Raw genomic sequence first — 25,160 nt, 5'->3', positions numbered from 1 at the left:
AAGCAATTGGGACTGGATTGTTGTAGTACTGTGTTACTGTCACCAGTGTCTGATAACACTTCCCCTGGTTGCCATCTACAGCAAAGAATGAGGCCCATCACACCAGTTAGACCCTAACTGTTATCTCTTCACCCTGGCCCAAGTATCTCTCCCTTCACCATCAGCAGCCACCAGTAGTTCCAGCCCACCCTCTATCCCTGCATGTCCTGTGTTGTGTGGGATGGTGGGGATTAGGTCCCCAGCAGCTAACTTAGTGATTGCACTTAACTCAGTATCATCATGTAGAAAGTGGCCATGTTTCCCTGGAAATTGTGGTAATGGCCCTTGGTTTGCTTAGCAAAATCTCACTATACACACCACACACTTTACATTCAACAATCAGATATACGAACAAATCAACGGAACACCCATGGGATCACCAATCTCGGGACTCATAGCAGAGGCAGTTATGCAAAGGTTAGAACATACAGCCATACCACAAATCCAACCCAAACTCTGGATCAGATATGTGGATGACACCTTTGTAATCATCAAAAACACAGATATAGAAAAAACACACCGAATCATCAACGCCACACTCACAGGAATCCGATTCACACGAGAAGAGGAAAAGGATAGCCAACTCCCATTCCTAGACGTGTTAGTAGAGAGAACACCCAACGGAGAATTCACCACAAGGGTACACAGGAAACCAACACACACAGACCAAGTCTTAAACTATGAAAGTAACCACCCCAACACACACAAACGAAGCTGCATCAGGACACTATTCAAAAGGGCCACAACACACTGCAGTACACCAGAACTGCGAAAAGAGGAAGAGGAACATCTATACAAGGTATTCGCCAAAAACGGATACCCACGCAACTTTATCACCAGATGCCTAAGAGATAGACCATGGAACGAGGACATGCCACAACCAAAAGGACTAGCCACTCTACCATACGTCAGGAGCGTCTCAGAACTGACAGCCAGACTACTGCGACCCTTAGGACTCATAACAGCACACAAGCCAACATCCACGCTCAGACAACAACTCACTAGAACAAAGGACCCAATACCCAGCATGAGCCAAACTAACATAGTTTACAAAATACCATGCAAGGACTGCACAAAACACTATATAGGACAAACAGGAAGACAGCTAACAATCCGCATCCATGAACATCAGCTAGCCACAAAACGACACGACCAGCTATCTCTAGTAGCCATACACTCAGATAACCAGCAACATGAATTTGACTGGGAAAACACCACTATCATAGGACAAGCCAGACAGAGAACAGCCAGAGAATTCCTAGAAGCATGGCATTCATCCACAAACTCCATTAACAGACACATTGACCTGGACACCATATGCAAACCACTACAGCTGAAACTGACACCCGGAAACGGCAAGAACATCCATCAACAGACACATCGACCTGGACCCCACATACAAATCACTGCAGCTGAAACTGACACCCGGAAGCGGCAAGAACAAACCAATATAAATACTGGAAGAAACATCAAAGCAGCGCTTCACACGAGGCTCCAACAGCACTGATGATGTTCCCTAGCCAGGGAACGAAACGTTTGCAGCAAAAACTTCCAGCTCGGCGAGCAGAACCACAACAACGGATACCCGAGCTACAAATCTTCAACCAGACTTTAAATCACTATCTGTATACCACTCCCTTATTTCCAGTGAGCAACTCTAAACTCAGCTTTGGCCTCTGCTGGTCTTCCTGATCCTCACCACTCTTCAGCCCCTTTAGATATCCAACTGTGCCACCATGGTCAGGATCATACAACCAGGCACCAGTAAGGTTCCTCTTGTATGTGAGTAATCCTGAATGGAACAGGCTGGCCATCACTTGCTCCAGAGCAATGGGCAGAATTCAAAGCATTGGGTAGGAGTGATGCCTTGCTGGAGAGGGAATCCTAACCACGCACTGCCCCTACATTATAAAACATACCCTGGAGTGATAGATTCCAGAGTTAGAATCCTGATTTTAACCCCACCACCTCCGCAGCCCAACAGGAGTAGGAGATGATCGGGTGCAATGCTGGTAATACATTTCTCAAGGTGTTACACTCCATCCATTTTGATGAAGTGAAGCTCGAGCAGGTTATGGAACAGGAGTCTGACCTGAACCCTTCCAGTTCCTGCCCATCCAAGTCGCTTCTATCTTGGGCTCAAGTATCAGTAAAACTATTTCCAAACATGATTAGCAAAGTCAACTATTGGAGAGTGAGAACAAATTTTACATTAAAAGATAGAATTAGGTTATATTTTGGGCCTTCTCTGAACTTGCTCCTTCTAGTTTGGATTTGTAAGACTTTACCTACTCCTCATTTCAATGAGCAACCTATAATTCTGCCTCAGACAAGGAGGCAGGTCAAATGCACATTTTTAGACCTCTGGTGGGGTCATTGTCCAAAAGGAGATATCTGAGGATGTCTTTCTCTTTCTGCTCTGCAGAGGCCTGGTGAGATGAGCTAGTCATCCATCGTGTAGTTACTGTAGTTAAGGGTGCACACTCCCTCACTCCACATTTTCGAGTATAAAGCTGCAAATGTTCTCTCCTCACCATCCCCAGTAGCTGCCCTTGATGGACTTAGGGTTAACATCTCCAGGTGTCAACATTTTTCAGTTTGTCTAATAAACACCTAGCAAGAACAGCCTTAGACTCCCCAGAAACTCACATTTGCTAAGTCCAGTTTTCACTGTGGCACTAGTGAGGCCTAAAAGGTGCCTGAGCCTCACTCCCACCTCTATCCATTACCAATCAATATCAGAAGGCACTGTAGCCATTGGAGAGGTGCTTTGTGCACACAGAGCCAGACTCCTGGGCCTCAGTGTTAGGTTCAAGGCCACTGGGTTCTGTAGAATATTCCCTGGCTTCTTGCGCAGGGTCCAGACCTCTGTCAGTAACAGGAGCCCTGAAAACAGCTGGGTGATATTTGTGATGTTTCTCCTCAGGTCTAGGAATGTCTGTCCCCCCTGGAATTTCATGAAATATGAACATCATGCTAGATTTCTAGCCATCTACAGCAAGATGGATGTTTGAGGTGTGTTCTTGGTGGCACAGATGAATACTGTGGTCCAGAGAGCTTTTGATGGCTTCATCAAATCCCCTGCTTGCTTTAATGCTGGGAGATCTAGGAGAACTATCAAACTTTGAGATTTTTACTGAAAGGGTTGAAATCTAAAGTCATGAGACAAAGCTGGCCTCTTCCACTTTATGTAACTTTACTAAACTCCAGAGCAAGGTTGTTGGTAACCTGCCACTGGCAGCCCGTTATCAAATAGAAATGTCTGTTTCACTGTTTCACACTTAACTTTGTTAGAACAGCAACTGAAGCATTACCATTCTTTTTTAGATTTTGGTGAAGGCCATGTTAAGGAAACGCTCTTTTGGAAACCCGTTTGAGTTTCAGAGCAGGAAGGAGGGGAGGTCCATGTCGGCACCAGGAAACCTTCTCATGTGAGTTTTCTAGATATCAACCTTAGCACTAATATAAACGAGAGAAGGTCTTGTGGGGCATTGGGTAGTGTCCCTGCCTCTGAGCCAAAAGCTCTGGTTGCAAGGCCCACTCCAGGACTTGGCAGCAAAGGAAGACATCATAATGAAGCCAAACAAGTTGAATATCAACTTGTAAATCCTTCTAATACACACCAATTGTAAGCAGTAAGAGCAGGAGAGATACCTAGTCAGCGGTGTGACGGAAAGAGATGGGAGCCTCCATCATCACTATCCTCCAGATATGCATGTAAAGGTTCCTGTTACCTCAGAAACAAAAGCTTCTGGATGAAAAGTAGCACACTGCTGGTAAAAATGCTGTTTTGATGTCTTTTGCTGCTTTGGATTTCTAGGAGTAGATCCTAAATCTAATGAAGGATTAGATCACATAAGGTAAAGACAGTATTTATCATGTTTTTATGAAAGTTAAGAACTGGAGAAGGCCATTTGGCTTCTTGAAACTGTTCCAGTGTTCATTTGGTTAAAGGATGAACTGTACCAACTTCAGCTTACCCACATTTTTTCCATATCCCTTCATATACTCAGCAACGAAAATCAGTGATGGCTGCAGCAACTGATAAGTCCACGTGGGAAGATTGTATGGGTAGGTTTTGGATCAGAATGTTGTGAGGGAGGGTGAAGATTGGACATCTTGGTGGTAGGAGAGTGGAGTTTGGAAGCATTTAGGCTTGTATGACAGAAGCCACAAGTTAGGATCATGTGCGACACTGTGTGTGATATCACACATGTGACTTAGGATGGTTAGTGGGGAGAGGATATAAGGAGAGTGCCCATTCACAGATACTTAGAGGTAAGGATGTAGGCACTTAGCTCATGAGTCCACCTCGTTCTCTCCTTGATGTATCTGTTGAGTTACTGAGACTTGGGGCACAATTATCTCTGCTGTGAGGGTGGTGAGAAGAGCAAATAATTGGGTGAATTGGCCCTGAGGTGATACTCGCCCATCTTCTTACCATCTCAGTAATTAAACAGTGGGCAAGAAGGTCCACTGGGGACCGTTTTCATTTGGCAACTATTAAGGCTATTAAATGGTCAATTAATGGCCAGTCTTGGTCACTTATGGGTGTCATCTCATCATCTGTCTAATTACCTGCCTTCCTGACAGGGAAGAGTGACCTGCTTGCCAGGGATTTCCATTTGTCCTAATCTGCATCCAATTGTAAACAGAATCTCTGACACCTTTTCCCTGTGACTTCCAGTCTGAAAGAAGCTGATGACACACAACTAAGCATGATTATGAGGAGGGTGCAAGAAGACTTCAGGGTGATTGAGACTAGCTGAGTGTGTGAGCAAATGCAGTACAACATGGCTAAATGTGAACTGTACACTTCAGAATGAAAAACAGAAAGGAAGAGTATGAGTTAAATGGCGGTATATTGGGAAGTGTGGATATACAAAAGGATCTATGTGTTCCTGTACATCTGTCAGAAAGTAGACAAGCAAGTGGAGCAGGTAATTAGGAAAGCAAGTGGTGTGCTCGCCTTTATTGCAAGAAGATTGGAACAGGGCAATTCTGAGATAATGTGATGTGGAGAACTGGAGAAGAATTTCTGTAGAAGTATCACTTGATTCAGAATTAAAAATCACACAACACCAGGTTATAGTCCAACAGGTTTAATTGGAAGCACACTAGCTTTCGGAGCGGCGCTCCTTAATCAGGTGATTGTCACAATCACCTGATGAAGGAGCATCGCTCCGAAAGCTAGTGTGCTTCCAATTAAACCTGTTGGACTATAACCTGGTGTTGTGTGATTTTTAACTTGGCACACCCCAGTCTAACACCGGCATTTCCAAATCTTGATTCAGAATGTTAGCTCTGTTACTCTCTTCACAAATGCTGCCAGGCCCACTGAGTTTCTCCAGAAATTTCTTTTTTGTATTTGTTGCAGTTATACAGGACCTTGCTGAGACCACAACTGGAGTACTGCATACACTTCCGGTATTCCAATGGAGAAAGCATATAGTTGCTATAAGGGAGTGCAGAGGAGGTTTACTGGGAATGTCCCATGAAAATAGATTGGTTCCACTAGACCTGTATTCATTAGACTTTAAATAGATGAAAAGGGATCTGATTGAAACATATAAAATTCTAACAAGACTGGACAGATTAGATGCAGGACAGTTGTTTTGTCCGGTCGGATAGACTAGGTCGGGGAACATATGGGGTAGGACTACGATGAGGCAAAGTTTCTTCACTGAAAGGGTAGCAAACCTGTTGAAATCTTGAAAACAGAAGACTGTGGAGGCCAGGTCAATGAATGTATCCAAGCGGGAGATAAAGTTTTAGATTTTGTTTCAAGGAATCAAGAAGTGTGGGGAGAAAGCAGGAATATGGCAATGAGATGGAGGATCGGCCATGACCAATTGAATAGTGGCGTAGACTCATAAGGGCCAAACGACCTACTCCTGTACCAATGTTACTATATTTTAAAAGATCTACCTGCTCAGCATTAGTTTCCATGAAGACCAGGTCCCAACTGATGGTCTCTAAAATCCAGAAACCGTTGGCCTTGGAGACCATGTTTCACGAGAAGTTCATTGGTTACCACTTAATGAGTTGATTGGAACTCAATCCAATCAACCTTCTCCATCACAACAGACCATGCCTACTCTTAGGCACCAAAATGAAAAATCCTGCCCTCAGAAATTTGGCTTAAAGCAGTTAAAGTTTCAGAGCTACATGACAAGCATGCATGTTCATGATCAATTTCAAATTGTATCTAATGTCCTTTGATCTGATGTTTCCCTCCCTCCTTACAGACTCACTCAAGCTCGAATGAGCAAGTTGGAGGCAGTTTTTGGTTGAGAAACAGCTTTAACTTATTCCTCCCACCTGCCCCGTTTCCTATGGTGAAGATCCTTTATCGCATACAATGTGATATTAATTAGTGGGGGTGATGTAAAAAAAATCACAGACTAATCAGTCTGTTCAAACATGTCTTGAGAGCTTCTGGCCCAGATGTAGGTTATACTACCACAATACCACAAGATGCTAGGAAAACTGAATGTGCTGGAGGTGGATAAATCACCTGGACCAGATGGACTACCTCCCAGAGCTCTAAAGGAGATAGCTGAAGGGTTAGTGCTGATCTTCCAGAATTGATTAGAGTCAGGGAGGGTCCCAGAGGACTGGAAAATTGTGAATATGACACCCCTGTTTAAAAAGGGAGTAAACAAAAGATGAAAATGTATACGCTGATTAGTCTAACCTCAGTCATGAGTAAGATTTTGGAGTCCATTGTAAAGAATGCGATTTCTGAATACTTGGAAGTGTATGGCAAAATAGGGCAAAGTCAGCATGGTTTCATCAAGGGGAGGTCACGCCTGACAAATCTGCTAGAATTCTTTGAGGAAGTAATGAGCAGATTAGACTAAAGAGAGCTAATGGATGTTATCTACCTGGGCTTCAAGACAGCCTTGGACAAGGTGCCGCACAGGAGGCTGCTGAGTAAGATAAGGGCCTATGATGTAAGAGGCAAGGTGCTAGCATAGCAGAGTGGATATTGGGAAGATGTTCCCATTAGTAGGAGAGACTAGGACCTGACGGCACACCCTTAGAGTAATGTGAAGACCTTTTGGAGATAAGGAGAAACTTCTTCAGCCAGAGAGGGTGAATCTGTGGAATTCATTGCCACAGAAGGCTGTGAAGGCCACATCATTGAGTATATTTAAGACGGAGATAGATAGGTTCTTGTTTGTCAAAGGGATTAAGGAATATGGGAGCAAGTGGGAGAATAGGGTTGAGAAACTTATCAGCCATGATTGAATGGTGGAGCAGACTTGATCGGCTGAATGGCCTAAATTTTGCTCCTGTGTCTTATGGTCTTAAAACCTGCAGAGCAGTACTCTGGGACTGTTGCACGGCCAGATGTGCTATCTCTCAGATAATTTAGATAATTTAATTGAAGCTCATCACCCCTCTTGGGTGGATGTGGAAGAGCTTGTCACTATTTTGAGGTGTCAGACTGAGCTGTTCCTGATTATTGTCAAATGTGTTAAGTCATCAACAGAGCTCACTAAAACAAATTAACTGGGCACTATCTTATTGCTACAACAAAATAAATTGCTGGAGAAACAGCATGTTTTGGGTCCAGTGACCCTTCTTCAGAACTCCTGTCCAGAAGGGACACTGGAATTGAAGACATTGTCTTTTATTATCAGTCTAATGGGAGAAAACAGATTGCTCAGCTAGGAAAAGGGGCTCCCTCATTCCTCAGATAGCTGCACTTGTATTGTGCAGGGGAACATTTCCTCCTTTCCCCAGCCCACCACCCCAGCCAACCTATCTGATGGGGAAATCCACAACTGAGAGAAAAGGCCTTATCCATTTAAAAGTGGGTACTAAGGAATATTAGTCAAAGTGGAGAATGGTGATGAAGTGCAGAACTGTTACAGTCTGATTAAATGAGGAAATAAGGCCAGGTTGCTGAAATGTCTATTCCAGTTTCTATGTCCCTTCACAACTACTAAAATTTGTCAAGTGCTTAGCATGTAAGAAGCAGGGTTGAGCATTTCACAAGGGAATCCAACTTGGTCTACCTTTCTGTTGTCAGCTTTAAATCTACCTCTCACTCAATCTACTCATGTTTCACATTTATGTTGTATTTCCATTTGAGTGGATCATGGTAGTCCAAAAATCCCATTTCCTTCAAAGTGTAAATCTCACCTATTTGCTGCCTTTTGCTAACCTTGCAATTGAAATGACAAGTTGATTGATCTTGCTGTGTTGGGAATAAGCCACATTCATAAACACTGAGAACCCTACTGCCATACCACGCTCTTTTTTTGAAACAAAGGATTAAGTTCATTTTGAAGAAATTAGGGAAGAGTGACACGAGGCAAGGAGAAATGAAAATCCTGGAACACTGCACCAAAACAAAGTGTGGCCAAACTCTTCTGTGACCTTTCTATCAATTAGAAAACATCTCTCCCAAATACCAAGTGAAGGAGCATCTTTCAGAAAGATTTTGTTAACATTTTATAAGCTGTCTTCAGATCAGATCAACAGGACTCTGACATAAGTGTCTTTTTTAAAAATATATTCTTATTGAAAAATAGATTTTTTAGTATTACAACAAATACAAAACAATACAATTCAAAACAGTACAAAGAAAGAACACCAAAAATAATGTAAAAAACCAAACTGCCCTCATGTACAAATGTATAAATATGTATAGAAAAATATACGTATATTAAAAAACCCAACTAACTACTTAACTAAATAAATAATAACTCAGCTCAGCCAAACAAAACACTAACTCTCAAATATCGAGAGCATTAGTTTTCACATATTCATACGCTCGCAGATCCCCCTCTCTGGATATTGGACTGATAATGCACAATCGTTACAGCTATATTATGGCAGTCTAGTCTGTGTTCAGGTCGTACAAAAAGGGCCACCATGTCTTATAGAAATTCTCAGCTTTGTGCTCTAACATACTTGTGAGAAAATCCAAGGGGATATGCTCCATAACAATCTTCTGCCAACCCGACACGCCTGATCGATTTTCGGATACCCAATCTAACAAGATTATTCTTTCTTGCGCAGAAAGTGAGGATGTTGAAAAGTTTTTTTCTTATGCGCATCTACAGGGAACACACTGGGCAGGCCAAGAAGAAGAGAGACCATGTCCTTCTCCACCCTTACACCCAAATCCCCCTCCACTGCACCTGCACAACACTCCAGTATGTTTGACGCCTACCACAGGACCAGAAACAATGGCTAAGAGTGCCCTTGCACTTGCGACATGTTGAAGATACCCCGGTTTAAATTTTGACAAATGATCTGGAGCCAAGTGGACCCTGTGGAGAATCTTCAACTGTAAAGCATGGGCCCTGTGCAAATTGATATCTTTCTTGCGTTTTCCCAAATATCTTCCCATGTCTCTGAGGAGACCTCAACGGCTAGTTCTCTCTCCCACACCCTGTAAAGCCGATCAAACTCATCTGAGGGGCCACCCCTCCCAGCTGATGATATAAAATGCTGACAGAAAGTATACTCTAGGACTGAGCACCCTCCTCCCTATGTCGGATTTGTAGAGATCAATCAAAAGTGTCATCTTTTTGAATAAAATCCCTAACTTGGAAAAAAAACGAAAGAGGTCTCTGTTAGATAGTTTGTATTTCTATGCTAACTGATCAAAGGACATCATTGTGTCTCCCTCAAATAAATCGCCCATACAAGACACAGCCCTAACTGCCCAATGTTTGATTCCTGAATCTATCATCACCAGTTGAAAACCCGGCATACTCACCAAAGGTGTAAGAGAAGATATTTTGTCAAAATAATCTTTCTCTCTGCTGAATTGCCCTCTATGCTTTAACAGTATTGATAACTATTGGGTTATGGCAATATTCCCACACTGTCCTCATTTTGTCCAAAAGCAGCAAGTTAGTAAGGGGGCACCCTGCCTGAGAAGTTTTGATATCGAACCATATTGAAAGAGGATCCCCACAAACCCAATCACTTGTGTAAGATAAAAGCAAACTTAGTTGATAGTTTTTAATGTCCAGGAGATCCACTCCACCCCCCGATCTGTGAGGCGATTGCAGTTTAGCTAATTTAATAAGGGGCCACTTACAATGCCAAATAAAATAGCTGAACCAGCTGATCAGTCTCCTGAATGTTTGCTTATCGAAAATCAGGGGGAGTATCTGTATAGGGTACAACAAACAGAGGAGAATATTCATCTTAATGAGTGCTATCCGACCTAACCATGAGACTAAAAGCACCTCCCTTCTTTGAAGGTCTTGTTTGATTTTATCGAATAATTGAACAAAATTAGCTTTGAACAACCGATCAAAAACTGGAGTGATCAATATGCCCAAATACACAAAGCACCCCTGTGACCACTTAAATGGGAATCACGTTTCGCCCTCAAGACCTAGCACCTTTGCAGGACCACCCATAGACATAGCCTCTGATTTTGCAAAATTAAGTGTACCCCAAAAAGGTGCCAAACGCACTGATGCATTGTATCAGGCGAGGCACCGAAACTGCTTCATTTGACAAAAAAAATTTGGATATTGTCCGCATATAACAAAATCTTATGTAATTTTGACCTCACTTCTGGAGCTGATATATTCCCAATGGTTCAATTACCAACATAAAAAAGAATGGTGAAAGGGAACAGCCCTGCAAGCTGCCCCTAAAACTATTACAATTACTTGATTGTACCTGATTGGTGATGACCACAGTGAGAGGGTCACTGTAGAGAACTGTTACCCATCTTATAGAGGCTTCGCCCAAGCCAAACCACTCCAGAGCATAAAAAAGGTACGGCCACACAACTCGGCAAAATGCCTTCTCTGCTTCTAGAGAAATCACTAATCCCTGTACTGACTGTTGTTGAGTGCTTGAATTACATGAAACAATCTCCTAACATTATTGGAGGATCTGTGGCCCTTTATGAAGCCCGTCTCGCCCTCTTTAACAATAGAAGGGAACACAATCTCCAGCCTTGATGCAAGATCTTAGAGAGGATTTCGAAGTCCACATTTAAGAGTGAAATGGGCCTGTATAAAGCACAGTCCTGTGACCTTCCCTTTTTTAAGAATAAGTGAAATATTGGCCTCTCTCAGAGATGGCAGGAGACAATCATGACTGTATGAATCATTAAACATATTGAGCACCGGGCCTGACAATATGTTTATAAATTCCTTAAAGAATTTGCTGGGAAGTCCGTCAGGACTGGGCACCTTTCCACTCTGAAGCTGCTTCACAACCTCCTGTACTTTTTGCTCTAAAAAAGGGACATTGAGAAAAGACTCTTGTTTTGGGGTCGTACCTGGGAGCTCCAGATCCTTGAAAAAGGACTCCACCTTGGCCCACCCTTCTTCACAACCCTCAGATTGATATAACGTAGAGTAAAATCTCTGGAATGCCACATTAATCTTTTTGGAGTCATGTTAGGTTCCCAGACCCTTCCCTAATCAATGTAATGGCTTGAGGGGTGCTTCTTTTCCTAGCGAGATATGCTAGGTACTTGCCTACCTTGTCACCATGCTCATATAACTTTTGCTTTGCGAAAGTAAGCTCCTTCTTTGCTGTCTGCATGAGCACGGAATTCAATGCAGACCGCAGCGCCGTAGTCCTCTAGCTTGACCAATGAGGGCCTGTCAAACTAAGCCTTCTTGGCTGCCTTCAACTCTGCTTCGAGGAGATGTTGCTGCTCACCCTTCTGCCACTTCCTACTGGCAAAGTAAGAAATAACTAACCGCCTGGGCATAGGCTTTGGCAGTTTCCCAGAGAACGGATGGCCTACTAACCAAGCCTAAGTTAATATCTAGGAATGCCCGAAATTCCCTCGAGAAGTACTCCACAAACTTATTATCCTTGAGGATAAAGGGATCCATTCACCAGTACTTCAAACCCACTGTAACGTCCTTAATCATAACCAACATGCACACTGGAGTGTGATCGGAGATGGTAATATGACCAATCGTACAAGAAGCCACTAAGTCCAGGGTTGCCACAGGGGTCAGAAAAAAATCAATCCTGGTGTGACATCTGTGTGGATTGGAAAAAAATGTAAATTCCCTGTCTGTAGGATGGAGACACCTCCAGACATCCACCAACCCGATTCACTAATTGTTTAATGTGTACAGAGGGTATCAGGGGGCCTTTGGGCAACCTGTCTACTGTGGGATCTCTGAGACGATTAAAGTCTCCGCCTATAATGGTATGCTGGGACTTGACACTGATCAATTTAGAGAATGCATCTACCAGAAATTTGAGGAGATGGGCCAGAGGGCAATAAACATTTAAAACACCATATTCTTCCTCGTTTATCAGGTCTTTGAAAATAACAAACCTCCCATGTGTGTCTTTAACACACTCTAGTAACTTAAATGGGAGATTCCTCCTAACCAATATAGCCACTCCCCTACTTCTGGTATTAAAAGTTGAAAAGTAAACCTGATCAAAGCCATTCTGCTGTGTTTCAAATGCTCTGTATCATCCAAGTGTGTCTCCTGTAACAAAGCAATATCCACCTTTTCCTTTCGAAGACTCGAAAGTACCTCCTTCTTCTTAATTGGTGAGTGACTCCCTTTGATGTTCCAGGTACACTATTTAATCAAGTCATTACCCATAACCTTCTGCAATAACATTTATATTCCAGAGAGGAGGAACTTGAACATAAATTGCTGAGCCTTAGAGTCTCAAGATCCATCGAACATAAAGACTACATAAATTAAAACCACTACAATCAACAAACCTACAAAGCTATCAAAGACTATGTACAACAAAAAACAAACCAACATATAAAGCGCCAATAGCGCTGAATAGGGGAACTCATTCCCTGCCCAAAAGGGGCAGCTACACATCCGAAAACTCAACTTCCCATTTCGCTGCCAATACCGCGGCCCGGGCATTTAAATACCTGAACGGGCATAAACTGCCCGTAAATAGGCATTGCAACCATTTTCTCTCCTCCTGGCTAGAGCTGCACCACAAACACAAGCAGCAAAGAAAGAAAATACACCATGGAATAGCAAAGTGAATAAAGCAATTTTTAACAGCAAGTTCAGAGCCCACCCATCCTTTGGTATAGCTTAACTTAGAAATTGAATGTACACATCTCAACCGCTGCCAAACACAGTTCAGACCAGATTATTACCAATAAAAAAGATAGGAAAAGAAAGCCCCAACCAGACTTCCTCATTGTTTTAAAAGAGAAAATAAAGACATACCCAAATAACTCAATCAAAGCCATTCTGTACATACTAAATTGTTCAGATTAAGTTATTTTGTCCAGAGTCTCTTGCCTTCTCTGATTTGTCAAAGAGATGTACGGATCCATCTAAGGTGATCTGAAGCACCGCCAGATTTCTCCGAGTACTGGATCAATCTTTTGATGTTGTCATAGGATTTTCTTTTCTGGATCACTGCCACTGAGAAGTTCTGGAAGAACATGATCTTAGGGCCCTCGTGTACTAGGGCCTTTGGATCCTTCCCCTAGAGTTTGGAAGCTTCCACGATTCTCTCCTTATCTCTATAAAGATGAAACTGCACCAAGGTAGGACGAGGACGTTGATTCAGACCTGACCTCCATGCCATGGCCTGGTGACCCCTTTCAGTCTTAAAGCCCCTCATTCCAGCCTCCAAGTTAAGGAATTTCAGCAACCAGTCCTCAATAAATTCCGCCGGCCGCTCACCTTCCTTACCCTCCGGCAGACCAATGATCTGAATATTTATTCTCCTGCCCCTGTTCTCCAGGTCATCAACTTGGTCAAGCAAATTACTGCCTGCATTGACAGGGTTTGGATTCACCCATGAGGTATCATAAATAACTAACATGGTCATGAGGATGTGATGTCCCACACTGACTGATGCATTCATTCTCAATAACAGGACCAGAATTCCAATGGTTGTCAGAATGTTGTACACTCATCAGCCTGGGAGAGTGAGCTGTTGCATTATTGCCAGTATCTTGTCTTCGTGTTCAAGAGTGTTGCAGATTTGCCCTGTCCTAGATTATCCTGGATTATTTCACAAGTCTAATCTTGGTTCAGTTCCCAGATGACGAGAGGTCGAGTTTAGAAGCAAGATGCTACTTTGGAATGAGTGTCTGAAGAGAGTTTGAATTATCAAGAGTGACTTTGAAAAATGATTTACCTAACTCATCGATTTATTGGTAACTTTTCATTAAAATAATAAAGGTGGGGGGATCTATTTATGGGCAGAGCTTCGCATCACAGCAGGAGCAGAATGGTCCTTTAACCCACCTAACCCAGGTCATCGGGATTTCTTGGGACTCTGGGAAGATCGTGGAGTCCCAAGAAATGTCTAAAAATTGACTTATCTCTATTTCCAGCCGTCCAGAGATGCCGAAAAAAGGAGGAGGAGCTTCTGAGGCCGTGTCTTCAGCTCAGCCTGCAGCAGCCTTGGAGCTGATTACTCTCCAGGATCTGGTGAACCAGCTTTCGAAGACTCGTGAGATGCTGGGAAACAGATTGAAGAGAAGCTGGCTCCAGTCTCTCTCATGCTGCAGAAGCATGAGCAGCAGCTGGGAGACCTGGAGAAAAGGACGAATGAGGTGGAGCACAGGGTCACAGCGGTGGAAGCTGATGCCAGTTCATCCAAGGATAGGATCCAAGCCCTGAAGACACAGGTCTGTAATTTGTGTGAGCAAGCGGATGATCTTGAAAACAGGAGCAGGAGAAAAAACATTTGGATCATCAGTCTGCCTGAGGGTAAGGAAGGTGAGCGGCCTGCGGAATTTGTTGAGGATTGGCTTCTGAAATTCCTTGATTTGGAGGCTGGCATGGGAGGATTGAAGATAGAGAGGACTCAACGGGTCGTAGTGCAGAGATCAGTCTGGGTCAACGTCCTTGTCCTCTCCTGGTGCGGTTCCATCATTACCGGGATAAGGAGAGAGAGTCATGGAGGCTTCCAGAGTCCAGGAGAAGGATCCGAAGACCCTAATTTACGAGGGCTCTATGATCATGTTTTTTCAGGACTTTTCAGCAGCAGTGACCCAGAAACAAAAATCTTACGACGGTGTCACGAGGAGACTGAGGAAGCTTGGGATTCAGTACTCCCTGAGATATCCGGCGGTCCTTCAGATCACTTTAGATGGATCCATACATCTCTTTGACACATCGGAGAAGGCAAGAGATTTTGTGGACAAACTAAACTAATTTGAACAATTGTAGGATGTATAAATAGTGTTGTTTGGGTATGCGTTTATCACTTTCTAAAAGAAACGGAGGAAATCCAGTTGGAGCTTTATTTTTCCTTTTTTTTCCTCTTGTTAATAATTTGGTTTAAACTATGTCTGGCAGTGGTTAAGATGTACATTTTCAGTTTCTAAGTTAGGATATACCAAAGGATGGGTGAGGCATTTATTTGCCCCTTTTTATATATAAAATATTTTTTAAAAATTCATATTGATATTCTGTGGGGTGTTTATTCTCTTCAGCTTGTGTTTGCGGTGCAGCTCTAGCTGGGAGAAGTGTAGGTGGTTGGGATGGTTAGATGCCTATTTATGGGCAGTTCGGGATGGGTAGTTGCCACCTCTGAGTAGTGGGTGAGTTCCCCTACTCAGCGCTGTTGGCGTTTTATATGTTAGTCTGTTTTTTGGTTTTTGTTGTTTTTTATTTTTAATAATTTTGTAGGTTTGTTAAATGTAGTGGTTTTAGTTTATGTAGTTTTTATACTTGGTGGATCATGTGACGGCAGTTTGTGGTTCGGGTTCCTCCTCTCTAGAATTTAAATGTGATTGCAGAAAATTATGGCCAATGATTTGATTATATGGTGTGCCTGGAATATGAAGGGAAGGCACTCACCAATTAAAAGGAAGAAGGTACTCTTGAATCTTAGAAAGGAGAAAGTGGATATTGCTTTGTTGCAGGAGACACATTTGGATGACAAGGAGCATCTGAATTACAGCAGAATGGCTTTGACCGAGTTTATTTTTCATCATTTAATACCAGAAGTAGGGGAGTGGCCATATTGGTTAGGAAAATTCTCCCATTTAAATTGTTGGAACGTGTTAAAGACACATCCGGGAGGTTTGTAATTCTTAAAGCCTTGATAAATGGGGAAGAATACAGTGTTTTAAATGTTTATTGTCCCCCAGCTCATCCACTTAGATTTTTGGTAGATCCTTTTTCTAAATTGATAATTCTCGAGTCCCGGCACATCATTATAGGGGGAGATTTTAACTGTCTCATGGATCCCACGGTAGACAGATTGCCCAAAGGTCCCTCGATACCCTCTGTACAAACTAAACAGTTAGTGGGTCTGTGTGGGGAATTAGGGTTGGTGGGCGTCTGGAGGTGTCTCCACCCTACAGGTAGGGAATTTTCGTTTTTCTCCAATCCGCACAGATGTCACACAAGGATTGATTTTTTTCTGACCCCTGCGGTAATCCTGGATCTGGTGGCATCTTGTATGATTGGTAATATTACCATCTCTGATCATGCTCCAGTGTACCTTATGGTTAAGACTGAGGACGTTACAGTGGGTTCAAGGTACTGGCGAATGGATCACTTTATCCTCGTGGATATTAGGTTTGTGGAGTATTTCTCTAGGGAATTTCGAACGTTCCTAGACATCAACATAGGCTCGGTTGATAGCTCATCTGTGCTCTGGGAAACTGCCAAAGCCTATGTTAGGAGGTTAGTTATTTCATATTCCACCAGTAGGAAGCGGCAGAAGGGGGAGCAGCAATGTCTCCTTGAAGCACGGTTGAAGGCAGCTGAGAGGGCCAACTTTGACAGACCCTCGGTCAAACTACAGAGGATTATGGCACTGCGCTCTGCACTAAATTCCGTGCTCATGCAGACAGCAAAGAAGGAGCTGGCTTTTGCAAAGCAATGGTTATACGAGCATGGTGACAAGCCAGGCAAATACTTAGCATACCTTGCCAGAAGGAGAAGTGCCCCACAAACCATTACAGCGATTAGGGAAGGGTCTGGGAACCTAACATGTGATTCTAAACAGATTAATGTGGCGTTCCAGAGATTCTACTCTAAGTTATACAAATCTGAGGATTGTGAGGAGGGGCAGGCCAAAACGGAATCCTTTTTTAGAGATCGGAAGCTCCTGGGTGTGACTCCCGAACAACAGTCCTTTCTCAATGCCCCATTATCAGAGCACGAAGTGCAGGAAGCTGTGAGGCAGCTTCAGAGTGGAAACGCACCCGGTCCTGATGGACTTCCCAGTGAATTCTATAAGGAATTTATAAGTATACTGTCAGGCCCGATGCTGAATATGTTTAATGATTCATACAGTCATTATTGTCTCCCACCATCTCTGAGAGAGGCCAATATTTCACTTATCCTTAAAAAAGGGAAGGATCCGGAAGACTGTGCTTCATACAGGCCCATCTCGCTCTTAAATGTGGACTTTAAGATCCTCTCTAAGGCTCTTGCGTTAAGGCTGGAGACTGTGCTACCTTCTATTATTAAAGAGGATCAGATGGGCTTTATAAAGGGTCGTAGATCCTCCAATAATGTTAGGAGGCTGCTTAACGTAATTCAAGCATGTCATCAGCAGTCAATATAGGGATTGCTTTTTACATTGGTGATTGAACCAAATGGCGGAGGCCATTCATGGGGATCCCAATATATCAGCTCCAGAAGTGGGGTCAAAATTACATAAGATTTTGTTGTATGCAGACGATGTCCTAATTTATTTGTCAAATCCAGCAGTTTCAGTGCCTCGCCTGATACAATTCATTCATGCGTTTGGCGCTTGTTCAGGGCATAAGATTAGTTTTGCTAAATCAGAGGCTATGCCTATGGGTGGTCTTACGAAGGAGGGCGAACATAGATTCCTATTTAAGTGGTCACAGAGGGATTTTGTGTATTTGGGCATATTCATTACTCCAGTTCTGGATTGGCTGTTTAAAGCCAATTTTATTCAATTATTTGGAAAAATTAAACAAGATCTTCAAAGTTGGGAGGCACTTCCAGTCTCATGATTGGGTCAGGTAGCGCTTATAAAGATGAATATTCTCCCTCGTTTGCTATACCCTATATGGATGCTTCCCCTGATTTTCAATAAACAAACACTCAGGAGACTGAACGGCAGGTTCAGCCCCTTTATTTGGCATCATAAGCGGCCCCTAATTAAATTAACCAAACTGCAGTTGCCTCACAGATTGGGGGGAGTAGACCTTCCAGACATTAAAAATTGCCATTAAGCTCACTTTTGACCTATGTGAATGATTGGGTTTGTGGGGACCATCTTTCAATATGGCTAGATATCGAAGTCTCCCAGGCAAGGTGCCCTCTTACCAGTTTGCTGTTTTTTGGACAAGATGAGGACAGTTATTGCCGTAACCCAATAGTCATCAATATTGTTAAAACGGCAATTTGGCAGAGGTAAGGCAATATTGGCAAAACATCTTTGTTTACACTTTTAGTGGATATGCCAGGTTTTCAACCGGGAATGATAGACTCAGCATTTAAGCGTTGGGCAGCTAGGGGTATGTCTTGCATGGGTGATTTATTTGAGGGAGATGTAATGATGTCCTTCGATCAGTTAGTATGGAAGTACGAGTTACCTAATAGAGACCTCTTTCGATTTTTTCAAGTTAGGGATTTTATTCAAAAAAGGACCACACTTTTGACTGATCACTGCAAATCTGACATAGAGAGGTGGATGCTAAGGGCTAAGAGTACACTCTCTGTCAGGACTTTATATCACCAATTGGGGGGGGGTGGGGGGGGGGGGAGCGGGGGTGCCACCTCAGATGAGTCTGATCAACTCTGCAAGATGTGGGAAAGAGAGCTGGGTGTTGAAGTTTCCTCAGAGGCATGGGAGGATATTTGGGAGAATGCAAGGAAGATATCAATTTGCAATAGGACCCATGCTTTATAGCTTCTCCACAGGGTCCACCTGGCTCCAGACCGTTTGTCAAAATTTAAACCAATGGTATCTTCAACATGTCCGAAGTCCAAGGTCTGCACAGGCACTCTTACCCATTGTCTTTGGTCTTGCGATAGGCATCAAACATATTGGAGTGCTGTGGCAGGCACAATGGAGAGGATTTTGGGTATAAGGGTGGAGAAGGACCCTATCTCTCCTTTTGGGCCTGCCCACTGCATTCCCTGGAGACGTGCATAAGAAAATAACTTCTCAATATTCTCACATTCTGTGCAAGAAAGAATATCTTCCTTGGTTGGATATCCAAAAAACCCCTAGGCCTGTTGGGTTGGGGAAGATTGTAATGGAGCATATTCCCTTGGATTTTCTCACAAATATGCTACTCCACAAAACTGTTACAAGACATGACAGCCCTTTTAGGAATACCTAGACATAGATTTATCTGCCACACTAACAAGAGCTTTTATATAGCCGTAACGATTATGTTTCATGAGTCCAATATCCAAGTAGGAGGAACTGTGAATGTATCACTGTTTTGTTTGACTGAGTTGAGTTATTACTATTTATTTGTTTGTTGTTGGCTATTTATTTTTTTAGCAAAATAGCTAGTTTAAGTTTTTTTAAATTTTATATTTTTCTCTATATGTTTATATATTTGTACAGGAGAGTAGGTTGGGGATTTTTTAAAATTTGGGTTTATTTTGTACTGCTTTGAATTGCATTGTTTTGCACTTGTAATATTTTAAAAATATATTTTTTCTCAATAAAATATATTATAGAAAAAGTTATATAAAATAGACAAACTAATATTCAAGCAGGTGATTTATGATTAGGTTAACTTACTATAGGTAAATGTGAATAGAAAACTTCCTCAAAATATTACAGTATCCTCAGTCATGAAGTGAGTATTATTTTATCAATGCGTTGTTTCTCTTCCTATTTTCCACCGTTGTTTTAAGAATTCCTTGATTTTCCATTTGAAGTGTGCTGATAGAATCTAACCAGTTTTGAATATAGGCCTGTGAGAGAATGAGACTGGAAATAACCATAGGAAGTCGGGAAATAGCAGTAGAGTTGAATAAATAATCAGTCTTCATGGTACAAGACATTAACAGTATTCTAAGAATGCTAAATTATCAAGGGACACGACAAAGTGAGGAAATCAACAGAATAATTATCTCTATAGAAAATGTACTAGGGAAGCTAAAGGTTATTAAGTCCTCTGGACCTGATGGATTGCATCCTAGGATATTAAAGGAAGTAGTTTCAGAAATAGGGGATGCATTGATAATAATATTCCAAGAACGCTTAGATTTAGGAAAATTCCCAGCTGATTAGATGTTTCAATTGAGAGAAAGAGGGTCATAGAAGGGTTGCGGGAGTTGCTTTATGGAGAATGTCACAGCTGCACTAAGAGAGGACATGTTGGAGGACTCATCCAGCGAGGACATATCAAGAGAACTCATGAATAAGAAGGTGTAATCATTATGAAACGATTATACTACAGACCTCGTAATAGCCAGCAGGACATACAGGGACAGATATGTGAGCAGATTGTGGAAAGGTGTAAAAACAACAGGGTTGTTGTAGTGGGTGATTTTAATTTCCCTAATATTGACTGGGACTCCCTTAATGCCAGGTGCTTGGATGGGGCAAACTTTGTTAGGTGCATCCAGGATGATTTCCTGAAACAATAACCAAAGAAGGGACCGTATATGTGAACTCTGCTGTTTTGTTGGTCTGATTAGTATACTTATAGATGATACAAAACTTGGTGAGTTGTGGATAGGTTGTCAAAGTATACAGCAAGGTATAGAATTGGAAAGTTAGGGTGGAGAAATAACAGTGGATTTTAATCCGCACAAGAGTGAGTTAAAAGATTTGGGAAGGTCAAATGCAAGAGGAAGGTAGACAGTAGACCCCTGGGAGCATTGATATACAGAGAGATCTTGGGGTGCAAGTCCATAGCTCTCTGAAAGTGGATAAGGTGGTAAAGAAGGCATTTGGCATGCTTGACTTAATCAGTCAGGTTGTTGAATTTAAAAGTTGGCAAGTCATGTTACAACTGTATAAAACTTTAATTAGGCTTTATTGGGAATATTCTGTGCAGTCCTGGGTCACCATGCTATAGGAAGGGTTCGAATGCTTTGGAGAGAATTTAAAAGAAAATTTCTACGAAGATGGCTGGATTGGAGTGGATTAGCTATAAGGAGAGATTGGACAAACTTACATTGCATTCCTGATGAAGGGCTTTTGCCCAAAATGTTGATTCTCCTGCTGCTCGGATGCTGTGTGACCTGTGCTTTTCCAGCACCACACACTCGAAACTTACATTGTTGTCGCTAGAGTGTCAGAGGGGTGACCTGATAGAAGTATATAAAATGAGAGGCATGGATAGCATGCATCGTCAGTGTATTTTGACCAGGGTGAAAATGTCAAATACTAGGGGACATAACTTTAAGGTGAAGGAGGAAAGCTTACAGGAGATGTGTAAAGCGAGTTCTCCTTATACAGAGGATAGTAGGTGCCCAGAACATGTTGCTAGGGAAGGTGTAGAAGCAGATATGATGGCAACATGTAAAAGATTTAGACACATGAACAGGTAGAGAGTGGAGGGATAAGGACATTGTGTTCAGATGTGGTGGAACAAAGGGCTTGATCCTGAAAATGACAGGATTCTTGGGAGCTTTGATATACAAAGAGATCTTGGCTTTCAAGTCCACAGCTACTGTTTTATGTCATATGTCCTATGATTAGAAAACTGAAGGAGCCTGGCCAGGTGATCAAAATCTTAGTAGGAGAGTATTTTGGGAGCTGTAATGATAATTCTACAAATTTTAAGATAGTTTTGGATGAGGATAAATCTAGTTATTGGGTGAAAGTGCTAAATTGGGGCACAGCTAATTATAACAGTATTAGACAGGAACTGGAGAAATTAGATTGGGGAGGCTGTTTGAGGGTAAATCCACACCTTTTAAAGGCCAGTTGATGGGAGTTCAGGACTAGCATGTAAGTCTGTGACCAGTGGTGTTCTGCATGGATCTGATGGGACCTCTAATACATATAAATGATTTGGATGAAAAGGTAGATGGTCTGATTTGTAAGTATGTAGTAGACACAAAAAATTGTGGATAGTGAGGAAGGTTGTCAAAGTATACAGAGAGTATAGATCAGTTGGAAATTTGGGTGAAGAAATTACAGATGGCTTTTAATCCGGACAAGTGTGAGGCGATGGATTTTGGATGGTCAAATGTAAGAGGAAAGTAGACAGAAAATGTCAGGATTCTTGGGAGCTTTGATATACAAAGAGATCTTGGGTTTCAAGTCCACAGCTACTGGAAAATGACAACTCCAATGGAGAAGTCAGTTAAAAATAGGTGTATGGTCTGCTTGCCTTTAATCAGTTGGGGCACAGAGTATAAACATTGGCAAGTCATTCTTGGAACTTTCTGGTTGTCACACTATAGGAAGGGTTTGTACGTGTTGAAGAGAGTGTAAAAGAAATTTACCAGGATGTTGCCTGGATTGGAGTGCACTAGCTACAAGGAGAGATTAGGCACACTGGAGCTTCAGAGGCTGAGGGGTGACTTGATAGAAGTATATAAATTGAAAGGCATGGATAGGGCAGATAGTCAGAGTATTTTTCCTAGGGTGGAAATGTCAAATACTAGAGGGCATAAGGTGAGGGGGGAAAAGTTTAAAGGAGATGTGCGAGACGAGTTTTTTACACAAAGAGTAGTGGTGCCAGGAAAATGCTGCCAGGGAGATATAGAAGCAGATATTATAGCAACATGTGTAAGAATTTAGACAGACACATGAACAGGCAGAGAAGAGTTTCGAATGGTGGGCTGAAGAGCATTTAGAAATACTTAATGTAATCAAGCAGAACCAGCATGGCTTCATGAAGGGGAAATCATGTCTGACAAATTTACTCGATTTCTTTGAGGAGGTAACAAAGAATAGATATCGATGAAGCAGTTGATTTAATATTTAGATTTTCAGAAGGCATTTGATAAGGTACCACACATTGAGCTAATTGATAAGATAAGAGTCCATGGTGTTGGAGCTAGTAGATTAGCATTGATACTCAATGGGATAACTAATAGAAGACAGAGTTGAACTAAGCAGGGATATGGAATTCAGTGTGAGCAAATACGAGGTCTTGCACTTTGGAAAAAAGAATACAAGCATGGACTATTTTCTAAATGGTGAGAAAATTCATAAAGCCAAAGCACAAAGGGATCTGGGAGTGCTAGTCGAGGATTCTCTAAAGGTAAACATGCAGGTTGAGTCCATGATTAAGAAAGCAAATGTAATGTTGTCATTTATCTCAAGAGGGTTGGAATATAAAAGCAGCGATGTGCTACTGAGACTTTATAAAGCTCTGGTTAGGCCCCATTTGGAGTACTGTGTCCAGTTTTGGTCCCCACACCTCAGGAAGGACATACTCGCACTGGAACGTGTCCAGTGGAGATTCACATGGATGATCCCTGGAACGGTTGGTCTAACATACGAGGAACGGCTGAGGATCCTGGGATTGTATTCATTGGAGTTTAGAAGATTAAGGGGAGATCTAATAGAAACTTACAAGATAATACATGGCTTGGAAAGGGTGGACGCTAGGAAATTGTTTCCATTAGGCGAGGAGACTAGGACCCATGGACACAGCCTTAGAATTAGAGGGGGTCAATTCAGAACAGAAATGCAGAGACATTTCTTCAGCCAGAGAGTGGTGGGCCTGTGGAATTCATTGCCGCAGGGTGCAGTGGAGGCCGGGACACTAAATGTCTTCAGGGCAGAGATTGATAAATTCTTGATGTCACAAGGAATTAAGGGCTACGGGGAGAATGCCGGTAAGTGGAGTTGAAATGCCCATCAGCCATGATTGAATGGCGAGTGGACTCTGGGCCGAATGGCCTTACTTCCACTCCTATGTCATATGGTCTTATGGCTATCAAGTCGAAGAGTGTGGTGCTGGAAAGGCACAGCCAGTCAGGCAGCATCTGAGGAACAGGAGAGTTAACAATTCAAGCATAAGCTCTTCAGTAGGAATGAGGGGGTGGACCAAGGGGGCTAAAAGATAAACAGGAAGGGTGTGGGGCTGGGGTGGGGGGGTTGGGGGCGGAAGGTAGCTAGGAATGCGATAGGTAGATGAAGGAGGGGGTGAAGATGATAGGTCGGAGCAGATCAGCGAGATTGAAGATGGACAGGTACGACAGTTCAGGAGGGCAGTACCGAGTTGGAAGGTTGAATCTGGGATAAAGTCGGAGAGGGGAAATGGGGAAACTGGTGAAATCCACATTGGTTCCGTGTGGTTGGAGGGTCCTAAAGCAGAAGATGAAGCGTCAGGTGGCAAGAGCTTGGCCGTGTAGGAGGCCCAGGGCTTGCATGTCCTTGGCAGGGGCGGGGGTGGTGGGTATTTTCAGGATCACATATTGTAACAGCCTGACCTGCTGCGCTTTTCCAGCATCACACTCTCAACTCTGATCTCCAGCAACTGCAGTCCTCACTTTCTCCTAGCAAGTGTACTATTGTCAGGTTTGCAGATGACACAAAAATAGATGAAAAGGCAAGTGGTAAGAGTGGCACAAACAATCTACAGAGGGATACAAATAGGTTAAACGAGTGGGCAAAAACCTGGCAGACAGAATATAATATGGGAAAGTCAGAGGTTCTGCACTTTGCCAGGAAGAATAGATGGGCTGAATAATAGTTAAATGCAGAAAGGTGCAGCATAGAGTGATTTGGAGATCTTTGTACATGGATCACAAAAAGCAAGCATTCAAGTTCCATGCCTAATAGGAAAGTCTTTATCCAAAAGGAAAGGTATATAAAAATAGCATTTCTTGATAGAACTATACAAGGCACTACTAAAACTACATCTGAATCCTGTGAACGGGTTGGCCCTCTTATCTAAGGGGAAGATTCCATTAGATTGGAAGGTAGCTAATATAACTCATTTATTCAAAAATGAGGGTGACCAAAAGCAGAAAGCCGAAAACATCTATTTTCATGAAAATATAGGAAGATGGCTATGTCAAGTTTCAATTGGATGGCACATTGGAAATCAAGCTCCACCATTCCTGAAATAAACACAGAAATTAAATCTTTTAAAGAAATACATATCTTGTTGTTGTCGGTAGGCAAAGGACCTTTGACATCAATACTTGGTCCCGAGACTACAAACCAATCTGCTTCAAACTAACCAAACCTTGATCCCAATTTGTTGACACATTGCTGGAACCCACAACTACAGAAACAGGATTCCAAACTATCTGATTTTCAAATGCAGG

General features: G+C 42.5%; 1 protein-coding gene across 4 annotated transcripts in view; it reads left to right on the top strand.

Annotated features, from left to right (window-relative positions):
- The window catches only part of camkk1a (calcium/calmodulin-dependent protein kinase kinase 1, alpha a), a 250,736-nt gene that overhangs the window by 213,281 nt on the left and 12,295 nt on the right, over positions 1–25,160 (top strand). For all 4 annotated transcript variants that reach the window (XM_060848477.1, XM_060848475.1, XM_060848478.1 and 1 more), the window contains one exon: positions 3,367–3,470. In XM_060848477.1, the coding sequence (XP_060704460.1) occupies positions 3,367–3,470 (104 nt within the window). The remainder of the gene's footprint in view (positions 1–3,366; positions 3,471–25,160) is intronic.

Source organism: Hemiscyllium ocellatum, chromosome 31, assembly GCF_020745735.1.
Source record: "Hemiscyllium ocellatum isolate sHemOce1 chromosome 31, sHemOce1.pat.X.cur, whole genome shotgun sequence".
NCBI lineage: Eukaryota > Metazoa > Chordata > Chondrichthyes > Orectolobiformes > Hemiscylliidae > Hemiscyllium > Hemiscyllium ocellatum.
Note: the sequence above shows the minus strand (reverse complement) of the source record. Positions and strands in the feature narration are given on the sequence as shown.